This window comes from Puma concolor, chromosome C2, assembly GCF_028749965.1.
Source record: "Puma concolor isolate L17-30 chromosome C2, mPumCon1.1.hap2, whole genome shotgun sequence".
Lineage (NCBI taxonomy): Eukaryota > Metazoa > Chordata > Mammalia > Carnivora > Felidae > Puma > Puma concolor.
Genome location: NC_141675.1, coordinates 158,184,662 through 158,205,670, shown reverse-complemented (window position 1 = coordinate 158,205,670; position 21,009 = coordinate 158,184,662). Strand labels below are relative to the sequence as shown.

At 60.4% G+C, this 21,009-nt stretch overlaps 1 protein-coding gene across 1 annotated transcript; it reads right to left on the bottom strand.

Annotated features, from left to right (window-relative positions):
* Positions 1 to 1,915: 1,915 nt before the first annotated feature.
* On the bottom strand, positions 1,916 to 18,031 carry PWP2 (PWP2 small subunit processome component). The gene is made up of 21 exons (XM_086676101.1): positions 17,903 to 18,031; positions 16,288 to 16,400; positions 15,168 to 15,262; positions 14,857 to 14,956; positions 13,905 to 14,048; positions 12,911 to 13,046; positions 12,436 to 12,653; positions 12,014 to 12,157; positions 11,764 to 11,834; positions 11,206 to 11,342; positions 10,606 to 10,754; positions 10,306 to 10,453; positions 9,932 to 10,082; positions 8,903 to 9,083; positions 7,784 to 7,931; positions 7,251 to 7,359; positions 5,443 to 5,508; positions 4,479 to 4,697; positions 4,202 to 4,352; positions 3,933 to 4,007; positions 1,916 to 2,488 (listed from the first exon to the last, which is right to left on the bottom strand). Exons 1-21 carry the CDS (start codon positions 17,918 to 17,920, stop codon positions 2,314 to 2,316), a joined length of 2,748 nt encoding a protein of 915 aa, XP_086532227.1. The 5' UTR covers positions 17,921 to 18,031; the 3' UTR covers positions 1,916 to 2,313.
* Between the last annotated feature and the right edge of the window lie 2,978 nt (positions 18,032 to 21,009).

Below are 21,009 nucleotides of genomic sequence, written 5' to 3'. Positions count from 1 at the left end.
TGGAATTCTCCCGTTAAAAATACCTAGTTGTTATCCTGGATTCAGGTCACGTGAGCCGCCTGGATGAGTTCTTTATTTTACTTTCCCTTAATCTATTATTTTGCAAACTAACAGGTGTCCAAGAGTTTATATGTAATATATATATTATATACATATGTATAAAACGTTTATTCATTTTTGAGAGACAACGTGTGAGTGGGGGAGGGGCAGAGAGAGCAAGAGAGACGGAGACAGAATCTGAAGCAGACTCCAGGCTTAGAGTAGCCAGCACAGAGCCTGACGCGGGGCTCGAACCCACGAACAGAGAGATCATGACCTGAGGTGAAGTTGGACTTAATCCACTGAGCCACCCAGGTGCCCCCAAGATAATTTAAGTGGTCACTTTTGGAAGCCACTGGAGCACTGCAGACATATTGTGCATTTCAACCCAAAGCTGCCACTGTCATTGATGTTTAAATTTTTCCATTTTTTAAGACTTAGGGTAAATCTCTGCAGAGAGATCTTCCTGGGAAACTACAATAATAAATTCAGGATATTCTAAAAGGACCAAAGATGAGCTTGGAACAATCATTGTCTTTATTCCTGAACCTTCAGCCGTGACCCCTGCATTTCTACAGATGGACCCAATTTCTTCTGGTCCCAAGGGAGCCATTCTCAATCCTTTCCCTGCAGCTGGGAACTCTCCCACGGGGATTCTGGCTTCTACATGGCTCCTGGGGGACTGGCGGGTGGGTGCGTTCATTTGTCCCCTCAGTGTCACCTCCAGAACAGGAGCTGATAAGAGCGACGGGGTCACGGGGATGATGCTAACATGCACTACGTCTCCATTTTGGGGAAGGGAGGGCTACGATGCAGATTCTGATTCAGTAGGGCTGGGAGCTGAGAGCCGCCTCCCTGCTGAGCGTGTAGGAGGCCGGCCACATCTCCAGGCCCTGCAGGGCCCCCACCTCCCACTCCTCTGTCCTCTCCAGGGTCTGCTCGGCTACACTTTGTCAAACATAACGCCGCCGGTTATTTTACAGGCAAAAATGGGTTTGTTGGAGACAGGAGCCCTACCACCAAGCTGAAACTACAGTCAAACCACGGGGCGGTCCAGTGAAGGCTCATTTATAAAGTTGGGGCTGGGGGGGGGGGGCGTTGTAAACAGTCCATTGGAGTAAACTGGGAGTTGGAAGTGTAGTGGATTCCCATTGGCTGGGCCATTGCCGGGGCAGGAGGAAAGTCTCTCCTGGTTGGGGTCTGCAGTGGACCGGTAGCCATGGGGCTGAGAGCCGCCACTGCTGGCCTCCCAACTGCACTCTAAACCAGTTCCCGCTATCAATGTTCGTAACTTCAACGTGCACATGTGAAACTTAGCAAGAAAGCAGAGGTGAGTTGGAAAGACTGGCTGGTTTTCCAGCCTCCGCGAGCGTGGGGAGAATTGGGGACACAAACACCCGGTGACACCTGCACATGGGCCCCCAAGGGTTACAGGGCCCCCAGGCGCTTGCCCCACCCGCACCTGACCCTGTAGGCCTCCAGGCAGCCTCAGGGAAGGGCTGCACCCAGGTCGGCCCTGACCCTGGTTTCCTGACCCTGGTGGCCCTCGCTACTGAGCCCCTGGGATAGGCCCCCAGCTGGGGAGAAGCTGGTTCTGTGCCCTGCTCAGTGAGGCTTTCAGGGGCCTTCCACGGAAGAGCAGCTCGTGTCACCCCCTGCGCCTGCGTGAGCTCCCCAAGGGAGCTGTCCAGTCTCAGCTCTGGGGCTGCTAGCGCCCCTCCAAGGTCAGAGTGCACAGACCCCCAAGGCAGGCAGCCCAGCCTGGGGGCCGCGAGGGTGATCCCGCTGCCCTGCTCCTCCACGCCCCCTGCACAAGGAGGCCAACAGACAGGGGACCCTATCCTCCTGCACGACCCAGGATATGTTATAAACATCCTCAATTCAGAGTTCAGATTTAATCCACTTTTATGTACAAAACCTCATCTTTTTTATCTCTAAATCTGTCGTCAAGAATGTATTAAAAATATAAATAATAGTCCTACAAAATTTGAGCCTATAAAAATGAACGCTTTTGCTTCTGTAAAAGGCGTTTTCAACAGGAGATGAGCAACGTTCGCTGTTACACCGCGGGCCCCGGGCCTGTGTGACAAGCCTGCGCTCTCGCTGCCGCTGCTGTCACGTCTGGTTCTCGTGGGAACAGGAGTCCCAGCGTGGGGACCTACGCAGCCCTCAGACGGCCCTCCCACTTGCTTCTGGGCCCAGGCCGCGTGGTTCCATCTCTCCGGGAGTCTTAACCAAAACACGTGGAATGTGGGGTGGCGAACGCGGCCGGCTCTACACCAGCTGTCTGTCCCCGTCTTCCTGTCCTTCCCCGAGCGGGTGCAGAGTGTCATCGTCGTCAGACGCATCCGCTTCCTCCTCGCTTCCCAGCGGCTCTGAGGGGCGCTTTATGCCCCGCTGCTTGGAAACTGCCAGAGCGTACTGGATGTTATAGCGGTTCCAGTCACAGCTGTGAAAAGCGCACAGGAGTCACGTCAGTAAGAGCAGCAGATTTTCTCTTCTATCCAGACTCTGGCTCACCCGGCACCCGCCTTCCCTGTGACCCTAAGAGAAACCAGCCAGGGACTACAGGAGCCCCCTACCTGCCCCTCCTAACTCGGTTTCTGAGCCACCCAGCCCTGCAGGAGTGGCAGCCTTCAAGGACCCGGCCGTAAGACCCACCTCTTCTGGTCCGCCCTCACCGCCCCTGCCCTTGCCCGGACCCCATCCCGATAGCTTCCCCAGCCCCACCAGACACGGAGGAAGGGGTGGGTGCAGAGCTTGAAGGCCTTTTAGAGAGCAGAGAGGGACGCTCCCAATCAGGTCAGTCCCCACGTTAACAAAATAAAGGGAAAAAATCACACCCTTGTCTCCATGTAGGAAGCCACCCAGTGAGAACGAGTTAAAGGTAAGGGACTATCGAGGTGGAATGCCCTGGTGGCTCAGTCACGGCTCTTGATCTCAGCTCAGGTCATAGGTCGTGGGATCGAGCCCTGCGTCCAGAGCCTGCTCGGGACGCTCTCTCCTCCTCCCTCTGCTGACGTGTGCATGTGCTCGCTCGCTCTCTCAAAATAAATGAACTTTAAAAACAAACTGACCCTCCCCGCCCCAAATCTAGGTTTGGCAACGTAACCAAAGTGTTGCTTCCCCAATCAATACACAAAAGCCAACAGCACCCTACACGTCAGCAGCATGGACGTCCAAGGAATGAAGCATTTATCACGCATCTACGTGAACGTGACGGAAGAATCCGTCTAACGAGAGGCACTTGGTCTCTGGGACTGAGCTCTGTCGAGTCACGGAAGCCTCAACAGAGAGAAGGCTCTTCTGAGCATGCGGCAGACTTTACCACAGACCCCTTTCGTCCCCTGGCGTGTTCCAGCGGGCGGCCAGGACACTAGAAGGAAGGGCTTGTTGTGGGCTGAAGACTGAGGAGGCAGTCGAGGACTGACACAGGCCCTGCCTCTATAGACACCGGGCAGTCACCAGCAAGGGCAGAGAACACGCTCTGGAAACAGGGCTGGGACACCTCAACACTGACCCAAAGACCGCAGGCCCCCTACGTGCCCAGTCGACGGGCCCAGGAAAGGCCAAGCGGCGGTGATCACGGCCGCTGTGACTCTGCTGAGCCTCAGGGCAGGGGGCAGAAGGGGCACGAACCACGAACGAACCGTCCGGCGACAGGACAGAGAACTCGTTTCGTTGGGGGATCGCTCGAAACTCCCGGCCACACCCGCAGCCCGCCAGCCCCGAGTCCCGCCGCGGGTGGCCCGTGCGCTCAGTTCACCAGGGAGGGAGGGAACACCTCCCAGTGTTTTGTCCCCAAAACAGACGACTCAGGGCAGCCCCCAGCGTGGAACCAGCTGGTGACGGGCCACCCCGCCCCACCCACTGACCCCACCAGCCACACGTACAGTTTGGAGACACTGTCCAAGTGCCGCTGGATGCTCTTCTGAAGGAACTGAACGGCTGGCAGCACCTTCCCTGCTCTGGAAAGGAGACTTGTCTCAGCGCACAGCACTCGCCGAGGCGCTAGCTGTGCCCTCTCGTGTGTGTGTGTGTGTGTGTGTGTGTGTGTGCGCGTGTGTGCGCGCGCGCGTGCGCACAAAGCTCCCCCTTTGACCTGCAGCAAAGCGCAGCTGAGCGACGGGAGACCGGGCGTCACAGCTGACGCACCCCTCACCTAGACTTCAGCTTCTGCCCGTGCACCAGGAGCAATTTCTGGGTCCATATGAGGTAGAATTCCAGGTGGCGAGACACTTCGAAGGAGGAAGCCAAGAACTCCAGCACTTTCTCCACGTACAGCTCAGGAAGCGAGGAGCTGACGACCTCGACTGCAGGGGGCGGAAACTGTACTCACTCTGCAAAGAACTGTCCCGCGGGAGAGAAGGCGAGCGCGGCCTAGACCCCACCCCGCGCGTGCAGGGGCCGAGAGGCTGCCGGGCCCGTCCGGCGCTCACCCTCGTCCCAGGGCACCGACTCCAGGACCTCCTGTAGCAGCGTCCGCTCGTTGAGCCGGAAGGCCATGAGGATGGCCCTGGTCAAGTCCCGCTGGCGCACGGCCGCCCGGATGCGTGCGGGGGTGACGTCGGTGTCCAGCTCAAATGGGTCAAACAGCATCTGGGCGTCCAGGGAGTAGACGAGGAGCCCCTCGGTGGTGGTGGCCGCCCAGCAGCGCCCTGGGAATTAGGCAGTCGGGGGGTTTCCTGAACACCCACTTTCACCTTCCCCGCTTTTACTTAAAAGGCACCGAATAAGTCCCCGCGGTCCCAAGAGTATCAGCAAGAAAGGGGCACGGGGACGCCCGCCCCCTGCTCCCACCCCAGCCACCAGCCGCTTCAGGGCAGAGCCCGTGTGCGTCCGCTCACGTCCCGTGAGCACCAGGCCCGGTCAAGTCCTCCGTGAGCCTGTGGGCTTCCGGCTCTGCGGCAACGTGGCGTCCCCACTGTGGAGCCGGCGAGACTGGGCCACGGTCTGCGCCCCGACTTGCACGGCCGTACTCGGCCACGTGCCGTTCTGTGCCCTGCTGCCTCCGCCTCCCCGTTGATGCTGGGGAGTGTCGGCCGTCACCCCCTGGACGAGCCCACTGCACCCCCCACTCCTGTCCGCCCTGTGGGACCGCATTTACCTAACGGTCCCAGGCCCTGCGGGCACAGACCCTCCCCTGCCGCGCCGCAGACTGGCACACGTGAGGACGCTCGGCGCAGCCGCCTGCCTCCGCCTCAAAGCCCAGCGTGTCGGGAGCGAACAAAGACCACACGTCACGCATGGAGGACAGCAAGGCCCAGAGCCAGCCAGAAGCTGTGACCAACCTCGTCACTGGAACAGAGGTGCCAGGCCCACCACGTGCACCGTGGGCCCGGAAGCCCATCGGGACCAACCCCCACGCTTCCCGGCACCCACGACCCACTGGCCGGGGCTCACCGGTGGGAGAGAAGCGAAGCGAAGTCACCCGGATTTCAGGCTTCAAGTGTCGAGAGCTCATGTCACCTGGAACACAGGGGCCTCGCGGTTACAGGGCAGCCCTCCCCCTCCGCGAAAGGAGGGCTGCCCTGCTGCTCCAGGCCCAGCGGGAGCGGCAGCTCTGGCCCCGGGGCCCCGCGGGGAGTCTCGTGCCAGGGCCCCAGATGCTGTTTCACGGGCGCCGCTGGCCTCTGCGGACGAGCCCCTGGAGCACACGCTCCTGTGGGCGTTCAGCCTGGCCGACAGACACCTGCCCTATTCCGCGAAAAGGCCTTGGCACAACCCAAAGACCGAGGGCAGGGTGGCTCCAGTCCCCACCGGCCACTCTGCCAAGCACTCTGTGCAGTGCACGAGACGCACGACCTCACAGGGCAGCTCTGTGTGGGGGGGGGGGGGGGCCTCGTCCTCCCTGGTCACCACCCCATGCATCTGTAGGGGCTCGTCCTCATCTCCTCTGGAAACCTGTTTTAGTTTAACTTTTTGAAGTTTATTTCTTATGACAAAGAGAAAGAGAGAAAGCGAGCAGGAGTGGGGGAGGGGCAGGGAGAGAGGGAGAGAGAGCCTCCTAGGCAGGCTCCACACTGTCAGCACAGAGCCTGACGCAGGGCTCGAACCCATGAACCACGAGATCGTGACCGGAGCCGAATTCAAGAGTAGGAGGCTCAGCCAACTGAGCACCCCCAAGGCGCTCCTGAAATTTGTTTTCAAATCTGCAGTGTGAGGGGTGCTATGTTCCAAGCTCAACGACACATACATCACCTGAGAAAAGGCTCCTCTCTGCCTGGCCCCCAGCCACCTGGAAGCCAGCTCAGCAACACTTCGTGTGTATCTCCCCACAAATTCTCTCTGGGGGCTCTTGACCTCAGGGGGACCAACACATGGGGCTGGGTTCTCATGGGTCCAGCGGACCCCTCAGTCCCCCACACTCACCACCAATAGTGCCTGTTCTGCTCGAGTTGTGACAATCAAAGGTCTCCAGACACGGGGCGCCTGGGTGGCTCAGTCGGTTGAGCGACCGACTTCGGCTCAGGTCATGATCTCACGGTTTGTGGGTTTGAGCCCCGCGTCGGGCTCTGTGCTGACGGCTCGGAGCCTGGAGCCTGCTTCGGATCCTGTGTCTCCCTCTCTCTCTGCCCCTCCCACACTCATGCTCTCTCTCTGTCTCAGGAATAAACATTAAGAAATTTAAAAAGAAAAAAAAAAGGTCTCCAGACAGGCTGAGAAGCACCCTTGCCCATCACTGAGGGCTCACAGACCCAAGAGGTTCCTGAGAAGGGGCTCGGTGCAGGCAGGGCTGCTCCAGGGCCCACGGTGATCGTGCGGTCCTGGGTCCGTCACCCAGCCAGTCGCTGAGGAGCCCCCACTCCCCAGCATGCGGGGCGGGCCCGCAGGCACGTGGTGGGGCACGAGCCAGGGCTGGAATGAGCCGACCCAGGCCAGCACGGGGAAGGGGGGGCGGGGAGCTGCACAGCAGCTGCTTGCCCAGGGCTGGCACATGGGCTCTCTAGCTGGCGGTATCCCCTCCTGACGGTCTACCAGGCCCCCGGCTCTCCTGCCCCGTCCCCGTGAGGGGCACGCACCCTGTGGGCCTCCTGGACCGCCAGCTCCCTGACCCCGGAGCACTCCCTGTGGCCCATGTGTGGGTGAGCACCAGGCACAGGGCCGGGTGCCAGCCGCTGAGCCAGGCTGCTGTCACGCGGGTAAAGGAAGTGGGCAGCGCAGCCTGCTGTGGCCGGGGCCTCTGGAGACACGCGGGGCCCTCCGCTCACCTTTCTTCACACCCGGCAGTGGGATCGCGACTCCGTCCTCTGCCCCGGCGTCCTGATCGATTAGCGCCAGGTTGCCAAACTCTGTCATCTTCCTCCGGTTCAGAAATTCCTAGAAGGGCAAAGCTCCAGATGTCTCACTTGTCCCCTGTCCCCTGCCTTCCTCACGTGCCACAAATACTGACGGAGACCCGGCCCCGTGTGGGATGCACGTGGGACACGCGTCCCTACCCGCTGCGCAGCAGAACCCACCCTCAGAGCTGCTGCGGACGTGCAGGGGCCCCGCTGCCACCACCACGGCGGTCAGATTCCCTAACGCGCTGCACCGAGGGCTCCCGTCAGCCTCCAAGAGGCTGGCACACGTGGGGCGTCTGCCCCATCAGCCTGCCGTCCTCAGGGAAACGGGGACACCTGCACCCAGAATCCCTCGGGAGGGGGCGAGGACCCAGGCAGACGCACACACGCCTAGAGCCTCCTCCCGGTCCCTGTGGCGCCAGGACGTGGGGAGGGCAGCCCAGGCCCGGGCACCTGCTCACCTCCATGGCGTCCAGGGAGAGGTTGCGGGAGATCTCGAACTTCTTCCTGAGGATCTGCTCCTTGACGTGATAGATGCACACGAACTTGGACATCCCTCCTGCGAGGACGCTCTGGCCGTCCGCAGAGTAGCACAGAGCAGTGAAGGCCCTGAGCAGAGGGGACACACACACGCTCACCCCCAGGGACCCCTAGCGTGTGGCGCTCCCTCAAAGCCCAGCAGGCATCGTCTGCGGGCCTCTGGCTTGGGGCTCACAAGGCTCCGAGGCAGCAGGCCCCCCAAGAAGGGACCTCCCAACGGACATGGCCCTTTCACGAAAGGACCGCATGGCTCCAGTCACGATGTTTCCTTGCTGAAGTCAGAAGGAAAAGGAGGCCACTGTGCCTGTCACCCGCAAGGCAACCACGGGCAGGGGGGCCTCCTCGGCCCTGCATCCCCGGAAACCAGGTGCCTACGGGCCTGGCCACGGGAGACGACTGTCCCACACACCAAAGGACACGACCGACAGAAGAGAAAATAAACACGTTCACGCTTGAAAACACACCAGAGAAAGCGAAGAGAACCCACAGAGCAGAAAAGAGATTTCCAAGGGACAGGTCTGTCGGGGAGCTCCTGTCTCGAATACATACACAACTCGAGAAACACACAATTAAAACAAGCAAATGCCCTGGACAGACGCTTCTCCAGACATGACGTCCAGACGGCCGCTCGGCCTGCGAAAACATGTTTGACAGCATCGGTCCTTAAGAAAAAGATAAGTCAGCGCCACGTCGAGACATCACCTCACGCCCCGTCCCACGCGGCTGTGATTTAGAAAAACCGGCAGTAATGGGCAGGGACGGGGACGGGGACGGGGACGTGGGGAAACCGGGACCCTTCCCGCTGCCGGCGGGGATATCAGATGGTGCCGTCACTTCGCAAAACACTCCAGCAGTTCCTCGAAAAAGTGAACCTGGGTTACCTGGTGACCCCACCCCAAGAGCCACACCCAAAAGGAGCAGAGGCAGATGTGCAAACACCAGTCCCCGACGGTCCACAAGGCCAAGGAGGGGAAAAAACACGGACACCCGCCAACCGCAAACCCAACCCGGGCTCTGCGCCCGCTCACTGAGGCACTCACTTCCCCTTGGCCGAGTGCTTGGCGGTGATCTTGTCCAGCTCCTTCCTGCCCGTCTTGAGGTCGTGCCTGCCCTCGATGGAGCCCGTCTGCACGGCGTTCTCGGGGTCCCAGAAGGTGATCTGTGAGTTCAGTGTGGCGACGGCCAACTCTGCCCCGTCGGGACGGAAGGTCACAGCCAGGGCTGAAAAGAGACGCATGATCAGGGCCAGAGAAGGAGCCCAGCGCTGGCAGGAGGCCACACCCTCCGTCCTCAGCCGGTGTCAACGCAGGAGAGCCAGGCAGGCACCAGTGGAGGCACACGAAGCTCCCCCAGACAAGCCCCACCCTGCGAGGGAGGCCCCGAGGCCATGCTAGCGAAGGGCAGGGCTCCAACTGCCTCAGGGGGCGAGAGGGTCCGGGTGGGGTCATGGTGGGGTCATGAGACAGGCAGGAGGCCAGCCTGCTGGGAGGGGCCGGGGGGGGGGGGGGGGGGGGGTCGGGGGGGGGTGGTGGTGAGGGGCCAGGCCTGGCGGGGGTGCGGCACACGGAGAGCAGGACACAGGTGATTGACAGAACCGCGGGACAGACTGGACACAGAGGACCTGGAGGCCCTGCAGACACAGGCCACCGGCCGGCCGCGAAGAGCACGAACCAGAGACGAGCGGGGTGGCGGGAAGCAGAGACACCGCACAGGCTGCGAGTCCCAGGGGCCCACGACGCAAACGTCACGTGTGCGGGGCAGGAAAGCTTCGCCCGCACGCGCAGACGGCCGGAGCCCGGGTGGCGGGGCCTCCCAGCCTACCGTCACCCCGGAGTCCTCCCTGAGGCTCCGCCCGACAGCGCTGGCTGCTTCTCGGGGCCGGCAGCTGAGCAAGCGAGCGCGCGAGGCCCCCGACTGTCCTACAGAGGAGCCTGACACCGAGGGACACTACGCCTGATGTCCCTCAATCCACAACCAAGATGGACGGGCAGTGCCCCGTCTAACGCAGCCTTCCTCCCTGTGTCAGAACTCCCGCCCGCCAGCCCCCCTCCCCTGGCCCATGCACCCACCATCCGAGGTCAGGCCCAGCGTCTCCGTGGTCCTCCAGCTGTCTGCCATGTCCCACAGGCGCACCGTTCTGTCCCAGGAGGCGCTGGCCAGGACGGACTTCACCGGGCTAAAGCACAGACTGCTGATGGGGCCCTCGTGGCCGGACAGAACCTGTGGCGACCGAAAAGGAGGTATGAAGAGGCCACCCGCCCCGAGGGTGCTGCGCACGAGGTCCCGCTGCCCCGAGGACGCAGGACGGGCTGGCTGTATCCCCGCAGGACGGGAGGAGCCCCGGCCGGAAGCCGGAGCTGCTTGCTCCCCGCGGGTCTGCAGAGGCGCCCCTCCTGCGTGTGGCTGCGCCCCCGACCCTGGCCCCCAGCCGTGCGGCTCTTACGTCCAGGAGCCTGCCCGTCTGCATGGACCAGATGAAGACCTCGAAGGAGTCCTGCGCCCCGGCCGAAACGACCTCCCCGCTGCAGTCCACGGCCACGCAGGAGAACTGGGTGGGCCGTGGAGACGTGAAGGTGCGGAAGTTCCGGTACCTGCCCCGAGACACGAGTCCAGCTGGCAACGCTCAGAGTCCCGGACGCCCCCGCTCAGGTTCCTGGGCCCTCCCCGAACCCTCGTCTGTACGCCCGCGACCCTTGCCTCGCGATCACGGCCCGCCCCAGAGAAAGACTGTTAGAAAGGTCACCTGTGGAGGTCAAAGGCACGCACGGTCCCATCCATGGAAGAGGTCACGATGACATAGCCAGTGGCAGTGAAGGTCACGCCGGTGACCCCACTCGAGTGCTCCGTAAAAGTGACGAAGCAGAAGCCACTGAGGGTGTTCCACACCTTGACCTGCAGCGCGGAGAGGGAGGCCGGCACCAGCTCAGGACCACGCACACGCACACATGTGCACACTCCACCGTGTGCCCACCGAGCCTAGAGACGCCATCTGCCCCTTGCCTCTCTGCCGCCTCCACGCGAGGGAGGGTAGAGGTCTGTGGGGCCTGTGTCACCCTGGGGCGTACCCGCACCCACATGCCACGGCTGCCACCACGGACAAGCGGGCGCACGTGTGCGGGAATCCGAGGCAGAGACAGAGAAACAGCCAAACGGCCCCAGGTCATTTGTGAACCCCTCCCCGCGAGCCCAGATGGAGCGGGCAAGCCCGTGAGTTCCGGGCTGAACCCCGGAGCTGGAGCCTGGGTCTCCCCGGCTGGGCCAGCCCCCGGTGCCCCAGCCAGCAGACAAGGCCCCACATCCTTCCCACCCCAGGCCACGGCCCTGGCCACCTGACCAGCCCCACCTTGCCATCATCCCCACCGGTCACGATGTACTGCCCGTCGGGGGAGTAGGCCAGAGACACCATGCTGTTGAAATGGCCCTGCTGCTTGAGCACGTAGGACTCACTCTGCCACTCCCACACCAGCAGCTGGCCCAGGCCTACGGAGCACACGTGGGGAGGGGCTGGGGACCTGCCCACCATACTGTGCCCCGCGCCCCATCGGGTCCTGCCTTGTGCCGGCACTGGACCGCCCAACCCACCGAGGCCAGTGCCTCTGTCACCATCCACCTGAGTGAGGGAACCCGGCAGGGACGCTGCCACCCCGTGTCACTGCCTCGCGGCGGCCCCGTCACCTAACGGAGCCCACCCGAGGCCCACGGCCATGGGCCCGGCTGACGGAGACAGGGGCTCAGCAAGCGAGGTGTCGCTCGTGGACTTGCACCGCTGCTCCTGACGAGGGCCGCTGGCCGACCGGCCGTGCTCGCTGGCACCGGGCCCCGGAGGCGAGGGGGCCACAGGCGGTCGTCCTGGGACAAGAGCTCCGTTCTTGTTCTGGCCGGACCCCGCACAAAGACGAACCTGCGCAGCCAAAGGCGATCCAGTCTCCGGAGCCGTTGACAGCGATGGAAGCGACCCTCTGATCGGAGACGCTGGGCAGGAAGGCGGGGCATCTGAAAAGGGTGGGCAGGCGGCACCACGAGCCCACTCTGCCCATCGCCCGCCTGGCCGTCCCACAGCCTCACCTCGCACGGCCCCGCACTCACTCCCCGCCGTCGTCCGGTGGGGCCGGCGAGCACGCGTGCAACCCGCCATTCCCCCCGGCCCTCACCTCAGGGAGTGGATGAGGTTGAACTCGGGGAGCTCGTGAAGGTGGAAGATTCCAGAAGCAAAGCCGGTGACCAAGAGGTGGGTCTTTTTGTGAAAGGCCGCAGCAGTCAGGTTGTTGAAATCTCCCTCCTTATTGAAAAAGTACCTATATGGACGGGGGGTCAGAAGAGCCGTGGATGGAGAGACGGGGCGCCAGGCCCATCTCATGCCTGTGCCCCAGGCCAGGCGCCCTGGCTCCATGCAGGACACGGGCCCTGCTGCAGCGGCCTCTCTCCTTCCCTCTCCCGAGGCTCTCCCCTCCCTGACCCTGCACCTGGGACACCAGGCGGCCTCCCGGCTGGTTCCCAGGCCCTCTGTGCCTCCTTGTCACATCTCAGCCTTGGAGGGCGCGAGGCCCCCGCCAGCCTCTGTGAGGACACCTACTTGGCCAGCCGAGAGTATTTCACTTTTCCCTGCTGCTCCTCCGGGGCCGGTGCGGTTTTCCCCCGGACTGTGGTCTCCTCCTCCCGCTCCTCCTCCTCCTCCTCTTCCCCCTGCAGCAGATCTGCCTTCCAGCCCGTGGGGGCTTTCGGCCTCAGGCCTTCGGGGGAGGTGTCACACTGCCACACACACAGGGCCCCGTCCTGGCTGATCGTGTACAGCTGGAAAAGGAAGCGTGTGGGAGTGGGCACGGGTTAGCCCGTGCCAGCCACGTGGTGGACAAAATCCCACGTAGCTACATCCGTCTGCAGCCTGCCCCTGAGCACTGGCAGAGACGATGGCCAATGGGCAGCCAACAGGTGCCGCTGGCTCCTGAACACCCCCAGGTAACCCGGGGGGCACCTGTGTCTACGGGGGCGGGGGGGGGGCAGCTGGCGCGTAGCTGAGATCTGGGACGCATCGGGCGAGTGAAACGTACATCTAGGCTGTCGGATTCAAAGAAGCAAGCCACGATCGCGTCCTTGTGTCCTCCCAGCGCATAGTAGATGAGGTTGTCCCAGCGCTCGGCTCCGAAAACCCACGTGGACATGTCTTTGCTCCCGACCGCAAAGCACCTGGACAGAAGAGACTCAGCTCGTCCTCGGGGTTTGTGGTGGAGCTCCACACAAGTGCAGGGGAGAGACCCAGGGAGACCAGCCGGGCCTGCACTGCGCTGATCTGCGTGTCTTGGTGGACGGGTCACAGCCCTCCCCACAGGGCAGCCCAAGGGAGCCCTGAGAATGGACCACCGTGCCCACGGGGTGCCGCGCGGGGGGCCCTGCTTAGGGCATGAACACAGGCAGACGCGGGAATAGGCATCGCCTCGCGGAAGAGGCGGGAAGGCATGGCTACAGGGCGCCGCCCCTGCCCGTCCATAGAGGAGCCACGCACTAGGAGCACGAGGCCATCTCCCGCAGACGCATTGGGAACCGCCCGCGACTGTGCCCCACCTCTCACCCGGCGGTGGCCGGTGTGCAAAGCAGCACTGACCCCCAGCCTCCACTGTCCCCGTGCACAGAGTACAGGGCAGCTGGGAGCGAGCAAGCGGCTGAGGTGCCTTTCAGGGCGGTTAGGGGTGCGGCCGTGAGGGGACGGGGCCGGCCCCCATGTTGGGAGCAGCTCCCGACTCTGCCGTGGACACAGCTGCTCCGCCCATCTGGTGGCACCGACTGGGCCGTGTCACACCGGATACAGCATCCCCAGCAAGGCTGCCATCCCGCACTCCGGTGTCCAGGGGCGGATGCCCCAGGCAGCGCAGGCCCCACTCAGAACCAGGAGCCCATCCTGCCTCCAGCACCTCGTGAGGCTGGACGGAGGCCACTCCAGACCAAAACTCTGGTCTTCGACAAGAGTCACCAGGCTCCCCCCCGCCCCCCCCCCAACAAGAGGCCAGCTACTAGGCGTCCCCCTCAGGCCCCGCCCGCAGGCCTCACCGGGAGTCGTCCGTCCAGTCGATGCACGTGGTCTCATCGTACGGCCCAAAGTAGGTTTTGTCCAGGACGAACGCGTTGAATTCCCGCTTCCTCCCAGGGGCGTGGTACATCTGAGCGATGTTGCCTTTTGTGACAACGAACTTCCTGCCACAGAAAAGGGGCCATTGATCCATAAGACCCATGGAGTCCCGAGACCAGCTCAGCCTCTGAGGACAGTGCACGTGCTACGAGGCGTTTTCCTACGAGAGGCAAAACATAGGGTCCTGCCTCTCCATGGCCCCCAGGTCCCCTCTCCTCCTACAGGGACTGAGGCCAAAGAAGGACAGGTGGACAGTCAGAGACAGACCGACCCTGCAGGCACCCTGAATGCTGCCACACCTCTGGCCGCCCGCCAGCCTGGGACAGACGCCCCGGGAGCCGGAAGGACAACAGGGCTCTGCACGACGGGCGCTGGGGAGTGGCCACTGCCTTGGAGGCCGTCCTAAGCAGTTTCTGAGTGTGGACGTGGAACGGGGGCTCACGGCCGAAATCCAGGGCTGCCCCCTCCAGGGCACATCAGGGTCAGCCTGGGTGTGAGCATGCTGGGAACCGGCCCTCTCTCCTGTGGCCCTTGAACCCAGAGCAAGGCTGGGTCCAGCCAGGGCCCTGTCTGCACACAACATTCTCACTGTGCACGTCGAGGCTGGGGGTCAGTGCCATCAGAGACAGGGGCCCCTCTGTGGCTCTGCTGTCTGGAGGCGGTCCTGGACAAGGACCTTCGGAATCTCCCACTCAGGGTGGGAGCCCCAGCCCTCAAGTAGGGGGAGCGGGGCCTGTGGCCGTGCAGCCCTGCGGGAGCCCAGACGCGCATCAAGATGAGGCCTGAGCACAGGCTCCCGCGCTGCCACCTCCCGTCGAGAGAGCCCCCCTGAGCCCCGCCGCGCAGGTCACGGAGGCCGCGCCAAGCCCTCACCTGCCGTCAGGGGAGAAGGACACGCTGTGCACGGAGCCCTTAAAGTGGAAGTGATGGAGCACGGACCTGCAGACCAGGCTGACCAGCAGTGCGTCCCCCCCTGCAGGAAGGGAAAGTGGCGGATGTGCGGTCGCCCCAGACGGGACACCCAGGCGCATCTGCGTCCCCCCCCCCCCGCCCCCAAACCCTCATCCCAAAGCCCGCCCGGGCCGCAGGCAGGACCGTGGAGGCCTACACCCCCAGCAGGACAGGGTGACGGCCTCATGTGCCCCAACCACCTGAGCCGCTGTTTCCCGGCCAAGGGCACTTACCTTCATCGACGATGATGGCCAGGCGGCCGTCTGGGGACAGCCCGACACACTTAACGTTGTACCGAGTGGCCAAGGGCAAAGTGCTGGATTTGTTGCTAGGAGACAAAACCAGAGCCGTGTCCTTGGTCTCAGTTGTCAGACGAGGGGGGCAGGGGTGGCCTGAGACCCTTCCCCTCCCCACCCTTCCTGTCCCTTCCTGGCTCTGGGGCCAGAGCTCCCGGTTGGGAAAGCAGAAAGAAAAACAGGTCCTCGGAGAGTATCTGGTAAAGCAGATTAAAAACCTTAAAACTGGGCTTCGGTTTGCCAATTTTGTTTGTAGAACCACATCTGGGGAGAATTTTACAGACGTTACAAAGTCGGAAAACTGGAAACAAGCTACACGTTAACAGAAAGGATTAACCACAAGGTCGGCACACGTAGGCAGAACTGTTCTTACAGAGCTGGGAGAGTGTGCAAAAACGCAAAAATAACGTTAAAGACGGGTAACCGCTGCTTAGAGTCTAACTTGGTTCCCTACTGTCCTACTTTCTAGTTTTCCTCCAACGAGCGCTCCAGCAAGCCCCAGCAGATGTCATTTAAACGCCACGGCAGCCGTGACGGTCAGGCCTGCACTTGGCCCTGAGTTCCCCCACAAGCACTGCTCTCAGGAGCTTCAGAAGTCCCCCTCGGCAAAGACGTGGACCATCGTCCCACCGTACAGACAGGCTGAGGCCTGCAGAGCAGGACAGAAACCCAGGCGACAGGAGGGTCTCACCCCGGCCACACGACTGTGGGAAGCAGTGACAACCGCTCAGGAGTCCTTCCCCTTGAGAAGGAAGGACAGAGCCACATGCTTGTCCGGGAGGACAGCACACCCAGCAGGCAGAACTGAGCCGCAGCGAGCCGGTGACAAGGCAGCCCAGCAGCGGGAGCTCTGCCCTGGAGGTGAGGTCAACAACCTAGATACTGAGCTTCAGCTGAGGGACCAGGCACACTCCTGACCCGCTGACACTCCGTACACCCTGGAACAGGCTTTCGGGCTGCGGCACTTAACGGGGGCACTAGTGAGAGGAAGGCGCGGTCAGCTTTTGCCCACACGCCATAGCGGTCACTGTCGTTAACATCCTGGTAACGCACTTACTTTTTAAGGTCAAACACCGTCACTCTGTTTCCCACAGGACTAATAACTGAATTTCCATCGCATGTAAAACTTAAGTTTCCACACCGATAGACTGTCCCCAGCAAATTCGAAAACTGGAAAGAAAATAAAGTCATCTTAACACAACAAAAGTACAAAAGTCTCAATTTTGGGAAAGGGCTAAACGAGGCCTCTCTCTGGTCAAGGAGACAGCACAGACTCCCTGCTCCCCCCCAGGTCCCTGGTCATTCCTGGGGTCCCTCCACGCATCCCCTGGGACACTTGCTGGCCACCTGTGCAGCCCAGCCTTGAGCGAGAGGGAGGAAAGCAAAGTGAGCCCAACCCCCAGGGGCCCTAAGCTCCTGCTGAGGTGGGAGAGGGGCACTGGGAGTATGTGGGACGCGTACAAGGACAGAGGCGTTTGCCAAGTGCAGAAGAGAACAGGACCCACGTTTCAGGAGGAGAAAAGGGCACTCCAAGGGCATCTGGGGCTCAAGGCTTCTTGAACAAAGTAACCTGCTGGGCTCCAATTTATTAGCTGATTCATTCATTCATCGCCAAACTCATGTGTTCCCTGGACACGCGGCTGGATGCTGGGGTCTGTGCCCTGATGCCCTCATAGTCTATGTTCAGGGGGCGGGGCACTGAAGAAGGAACTACAGAGCGTGTGTAGCGATTGGAAGAGAGAGGTAGTTCCGAGACTGGTCAGGGAAGGACCCCTGGAGGGGCCGCCAGAACCAGAACCTAGAGAGAAGGAGCCAGCAGGGCCAGCATCTGGAAGTGACGGCCCTCATAACCTCAGGGAGCTCAGAGGGAGAAGCCTGGCCAGCCGAGAACATTTTAAGCAGAGGCCGGCTGTGATTCAAATCCCACCCCCCCCCCCTTTTTTTTTTTTTTTTTAAGACCATGCTCACCACAGCGGGAACCACAGGGAGAGCAGGGAGGCGGTTCGGTGATGCTGTCCCGACCAGGAAGGTGGCCCCAAGGAATGGAGACAGCGGGTGAAGTACAGCCGCCAGAGAGGAGCTGGCTATGGGCGGGAGGAGAGCCGCCACCCATCCCCTCCTGGTTTAGGTGGCAGGGGAAGAGAGCACTGAGGGGCAAGCGCCAGCAAGTGCGGGGTGGCGCTGAAGAAGGCCTGCGCTGTGGCCAGAGCCAGGCCAAGGCGCTAAGGACCTGGCACGAACCAGGGAGAGAGGCACGCGACCAGGCAGGAGGCCGGGGGCAGAACTACCCTCAAGAATTGGGACCCACAAGGTGTGGACGGGGTGGTAAACCTCCAGTGCCCCCACCATCGGGCAGCCACGTGACCCTGACAGCGAAGGAAGATGAAGGCGACGTTCCGGGGCTCGGCTCTGCGGCTCCTCTGCCCGCGTGCAGCCGCGAATCAGGCCTTCAGTCCAGGGCTGGCCTGTCAATGCTCATCCCGCTAGGGCTCCGTTCTCTCCCGCCCACACCTGCCGCTTGGGGGCCGGGGCCCGCCTCTCCGTCCGGGTCCGGGACGTCCGCCCATGGCCCTGGGGCCGGCCGCGCAGGTTACAGGCTGAGAGACAGTGCGGCCCCACCGCCCCCCACCCCGGACCCAGCGCCGCGGCCCCGGTCCCGCGCCCTCGCTTACCCGGTAAGCGAACTTCATCGCGGCTGCCGCACGTGTGCTGTAGAGCAGCCTCTGCCTCCAGGACCGCCAACCCCAAGAGAGCGCTTCCGGGAGTGGCCGCGGCGCCGCACCACGGCGCCCCCAGGCGACCCGGAGGGACGGTGCAGCCCGAGACTTAGCCCTGCCCACAGGCCACGCCCCCTTCTCCCTGAGGCAGTGTCCCGGCCCGCGGGTCCCGCCCCCACTCCTCCCCGAGGCGGAGACCTAGCTCTCAGGCCCGCCCCCGCTCCTCCCCGAGGCGGAGCCCGCGAGCCACGTCCCCACCCCAGGCGGAGTCCTATCCCGCAGGCCCCGCCTCCGCTCCTTCCAGAGGCTGAGCCCCGCCCATGCCCCTTTCCCGTGGTGGAGGCCCGGCCCGAAGGCCCGCCCCCGCTTCCTTCCCGAGGCGGAGCCTCAGCCCGCAGGCCCGCCTCCTCTCCTCCACCAGGCGGAGCCGGAGCCCTTGAACCACGCCCCTACCCCTAGGCAGAGTCCTATCCCGCAGGCCCCGCCTTCGCTCCCTCCCAAGGCTGAGCCCCGCCCAGGCCTCCTCCCCGAGGCAGAGTCCCAGCCCGTGGGCCCCGCCCCCGCCCCGACAGAGTCCGTCCGCAGGCCCCGCCCCCACCGCACCCCGAGGCGGGGCGTGAGACTGCCGGCCCCGCCCCCCGCGCCCTGAGCCGCGCACCCGCGGGTACCAAGCAGGACTGGGGCTCTGTCCTTCTTGGGTCCCGCTTGCGCCGCTGCCCAGAAGGCTCACGTCCTGAGTGGGTGAGGCGCTCTGACCCCACGCTTAATTATTTAAGCTCTGCATTATGAATGGGGGGACCAAAAACAAGGAGACGGAGTAAACTAAAGAAATCGTCGATGCTACCAAACGTCACAAAGGCAATTAACTTCATTGGCAGACAGAGCTACAAAAACAAAAAGCAAAAACAAAAAACAAAAAAACCCACAACCCTAAGCCCTTAACACTCAAATGTCTTTGTTCCTGTAGGGTAATGAATTATGAAAAAATCCCTTGTGCTCCCCACAAAGCAAATAATCTATGCTTCGAGTCAGGAAGAAGGAGTAGGGAGAGAAAACCAGAAAATTCTTTAACTTCACACACTCAACTTTCATGCTCCTCACCAAAAGAATGAAGTTCAAAACAGCCAAGTTTCTTCTTAAAATCTGTATTTTCAGAATTATAATGCTTACATTTTAAACAGTCTTAATACAATGGTTTTAGTCTAACAATATATTACAGAATAATGTGAAAAATGACTCTCGTAGTAAACCATGAAAATGGAATTAATACCTGCAGTGTCAAAGTCACCAACTTGTCACCTTTTCCAGTCACAGAATCCCAGCAAATTGTATTAAGGATACTTTTGGGTCTTACGGCCTGACGTATATGATGAATAAATTTAGAGAAAGGGGGCACTTTCATGAAAAATCAAATTCCAAAATCACGTAGGGTTTATTTTAAAGATCACGCTTGACTGCAAAACATTTAGATCAGTGTAGTTTGTTCTTTAAAAAGTAGTATCCTTTTCATTCCATGCACACTTCTGGAGTGTTTCTTTCATTTCATTTTGTAACTCACTCTTCTTTTTAAACACTAAAGAAAAACTGGATAGTAGCCTGTGTGTATTTTCTCTACTAACTATGGGATATCAACCAAGACTCCCTTACATAAGAATCCAACCCACGACCGGCTGTGCTGACAATGGACCGTAGGTAATAGTCATTTTCAGATTAAATACAATTTCCACATTAAATCAGAAGTTATAACTTTTCCAATCATAGGAAACCCCATGAAATTCACCAAAATTATAACTTATTTCCTTTTCCACTTGCTAGTATTTACATGTTCCACAGATATTTGTAAAACAGCTGCACATTCTGCTTTTTAGCTGCACATTCCATATCTGGCTTCACAATTATTAAACAGCTGCTACATCTTTACTAACAAAACCAGCCTGTCGCAAACACATGAGCCTTATTTCATTGTAAACACAACAAAAATCGAATTACTGTCTTCAAGAAAAAAAAAAAGACAAAGGTAGAGGTAACATTTTTCTTTTGGGTAAAACGAAACAAAATAAAAACAGAGGCACCCTTGTAACTTAGGTTGCAAAAGATCTCTCAGGTAATTGGGGGAAAAAAAACCGAACCTCCAATAAATTTTATTTCATATAAATTGAGGACAGTAAGAAGCCACCATGAACATTTTGGATTTCCCCTTCCTTTTCTCCCTCTATATATATTACGTAATTAGAGAATTTCATCCTGGGATTGGAACCTAGACACACACACACACACACACACACACACACACACACACACACACACACACACAATCAAACAGAAATAAGGTAACCATCGAATCACACGTCCCCTTCCGGAGTGTAGAGGGAAAGCCGCATTAGGCACGGTGGCTCCCAGACTGACCACGTGAGGTGTTTCGGGCGGAATCACGTCTCAAACATCTCTTCATCCACAGGGCTTGGCAGATCCGTAGGGCAATCATCAATTTTTACAACAAAACAAACATTTTAGAAACCCTAAACTATCATTAGACTCCGAAGCTCTAATTTGCCTAGTTGACCAAGTTTATTAGTTTTAAAGTGCACCTAAGGAAGATTAATTTCTGAAAAGTTTAATTAGACTCACAAATATTGATCTTCTTTACGTATCTCCAATTTCTGTAAACGAAAAAGACACAGGGTGGGGTGCGGGGGAATCACACCACCTTATTTTCTGAGTGATTTGAGAGACAACACAGAAGCGTGGGAACAAGGACTCTGATCTGCCCCTTCACCCCCGCAGCCCCAAGTCCCCGCCACCCCCTCAACGCCAGCCTCCTCCAGCCTCTCTCTGGCAGGTGACAAGCAGGCCCCTTTCGTCTCCAGCTGGGCGTGAGGCCGTGCCCTCTGGGCCTGACCGCACTCCCCTTCTGCATCAGCCTGCCGGGCTCCGTTCTGACCACGCTTTCCCGGGGAAGTAAGAGTTCTCTATCTCTTATGTACAAAAATACATTGCTTTGGAGAGCTGGAAAAGGTTTCATACAGCCAACACTTATTTACAAGCTGTGACTCTCACACCAG

Excerpts from the sequence above, each read along its gene's own strand:
- PWP2 (XM_086676101.1), bottom strand. Across the intron at positions 13,047-13,904 it reads GACTGGACGGACGACTCCCG|GTGCTTTGCGGTCGGGAGCA; the intron begins GTGAGGCCTGCG and ends TCTTCTGTCCAG. Across the intron at positions 7,932-8,902 it reads AAGCACTCGGCCAAGGGGAA|GGCCTTCACTGCTCTGTGCT; the intron begins GTGAGTGCCTCA and ends CCCTCTGCTCAG.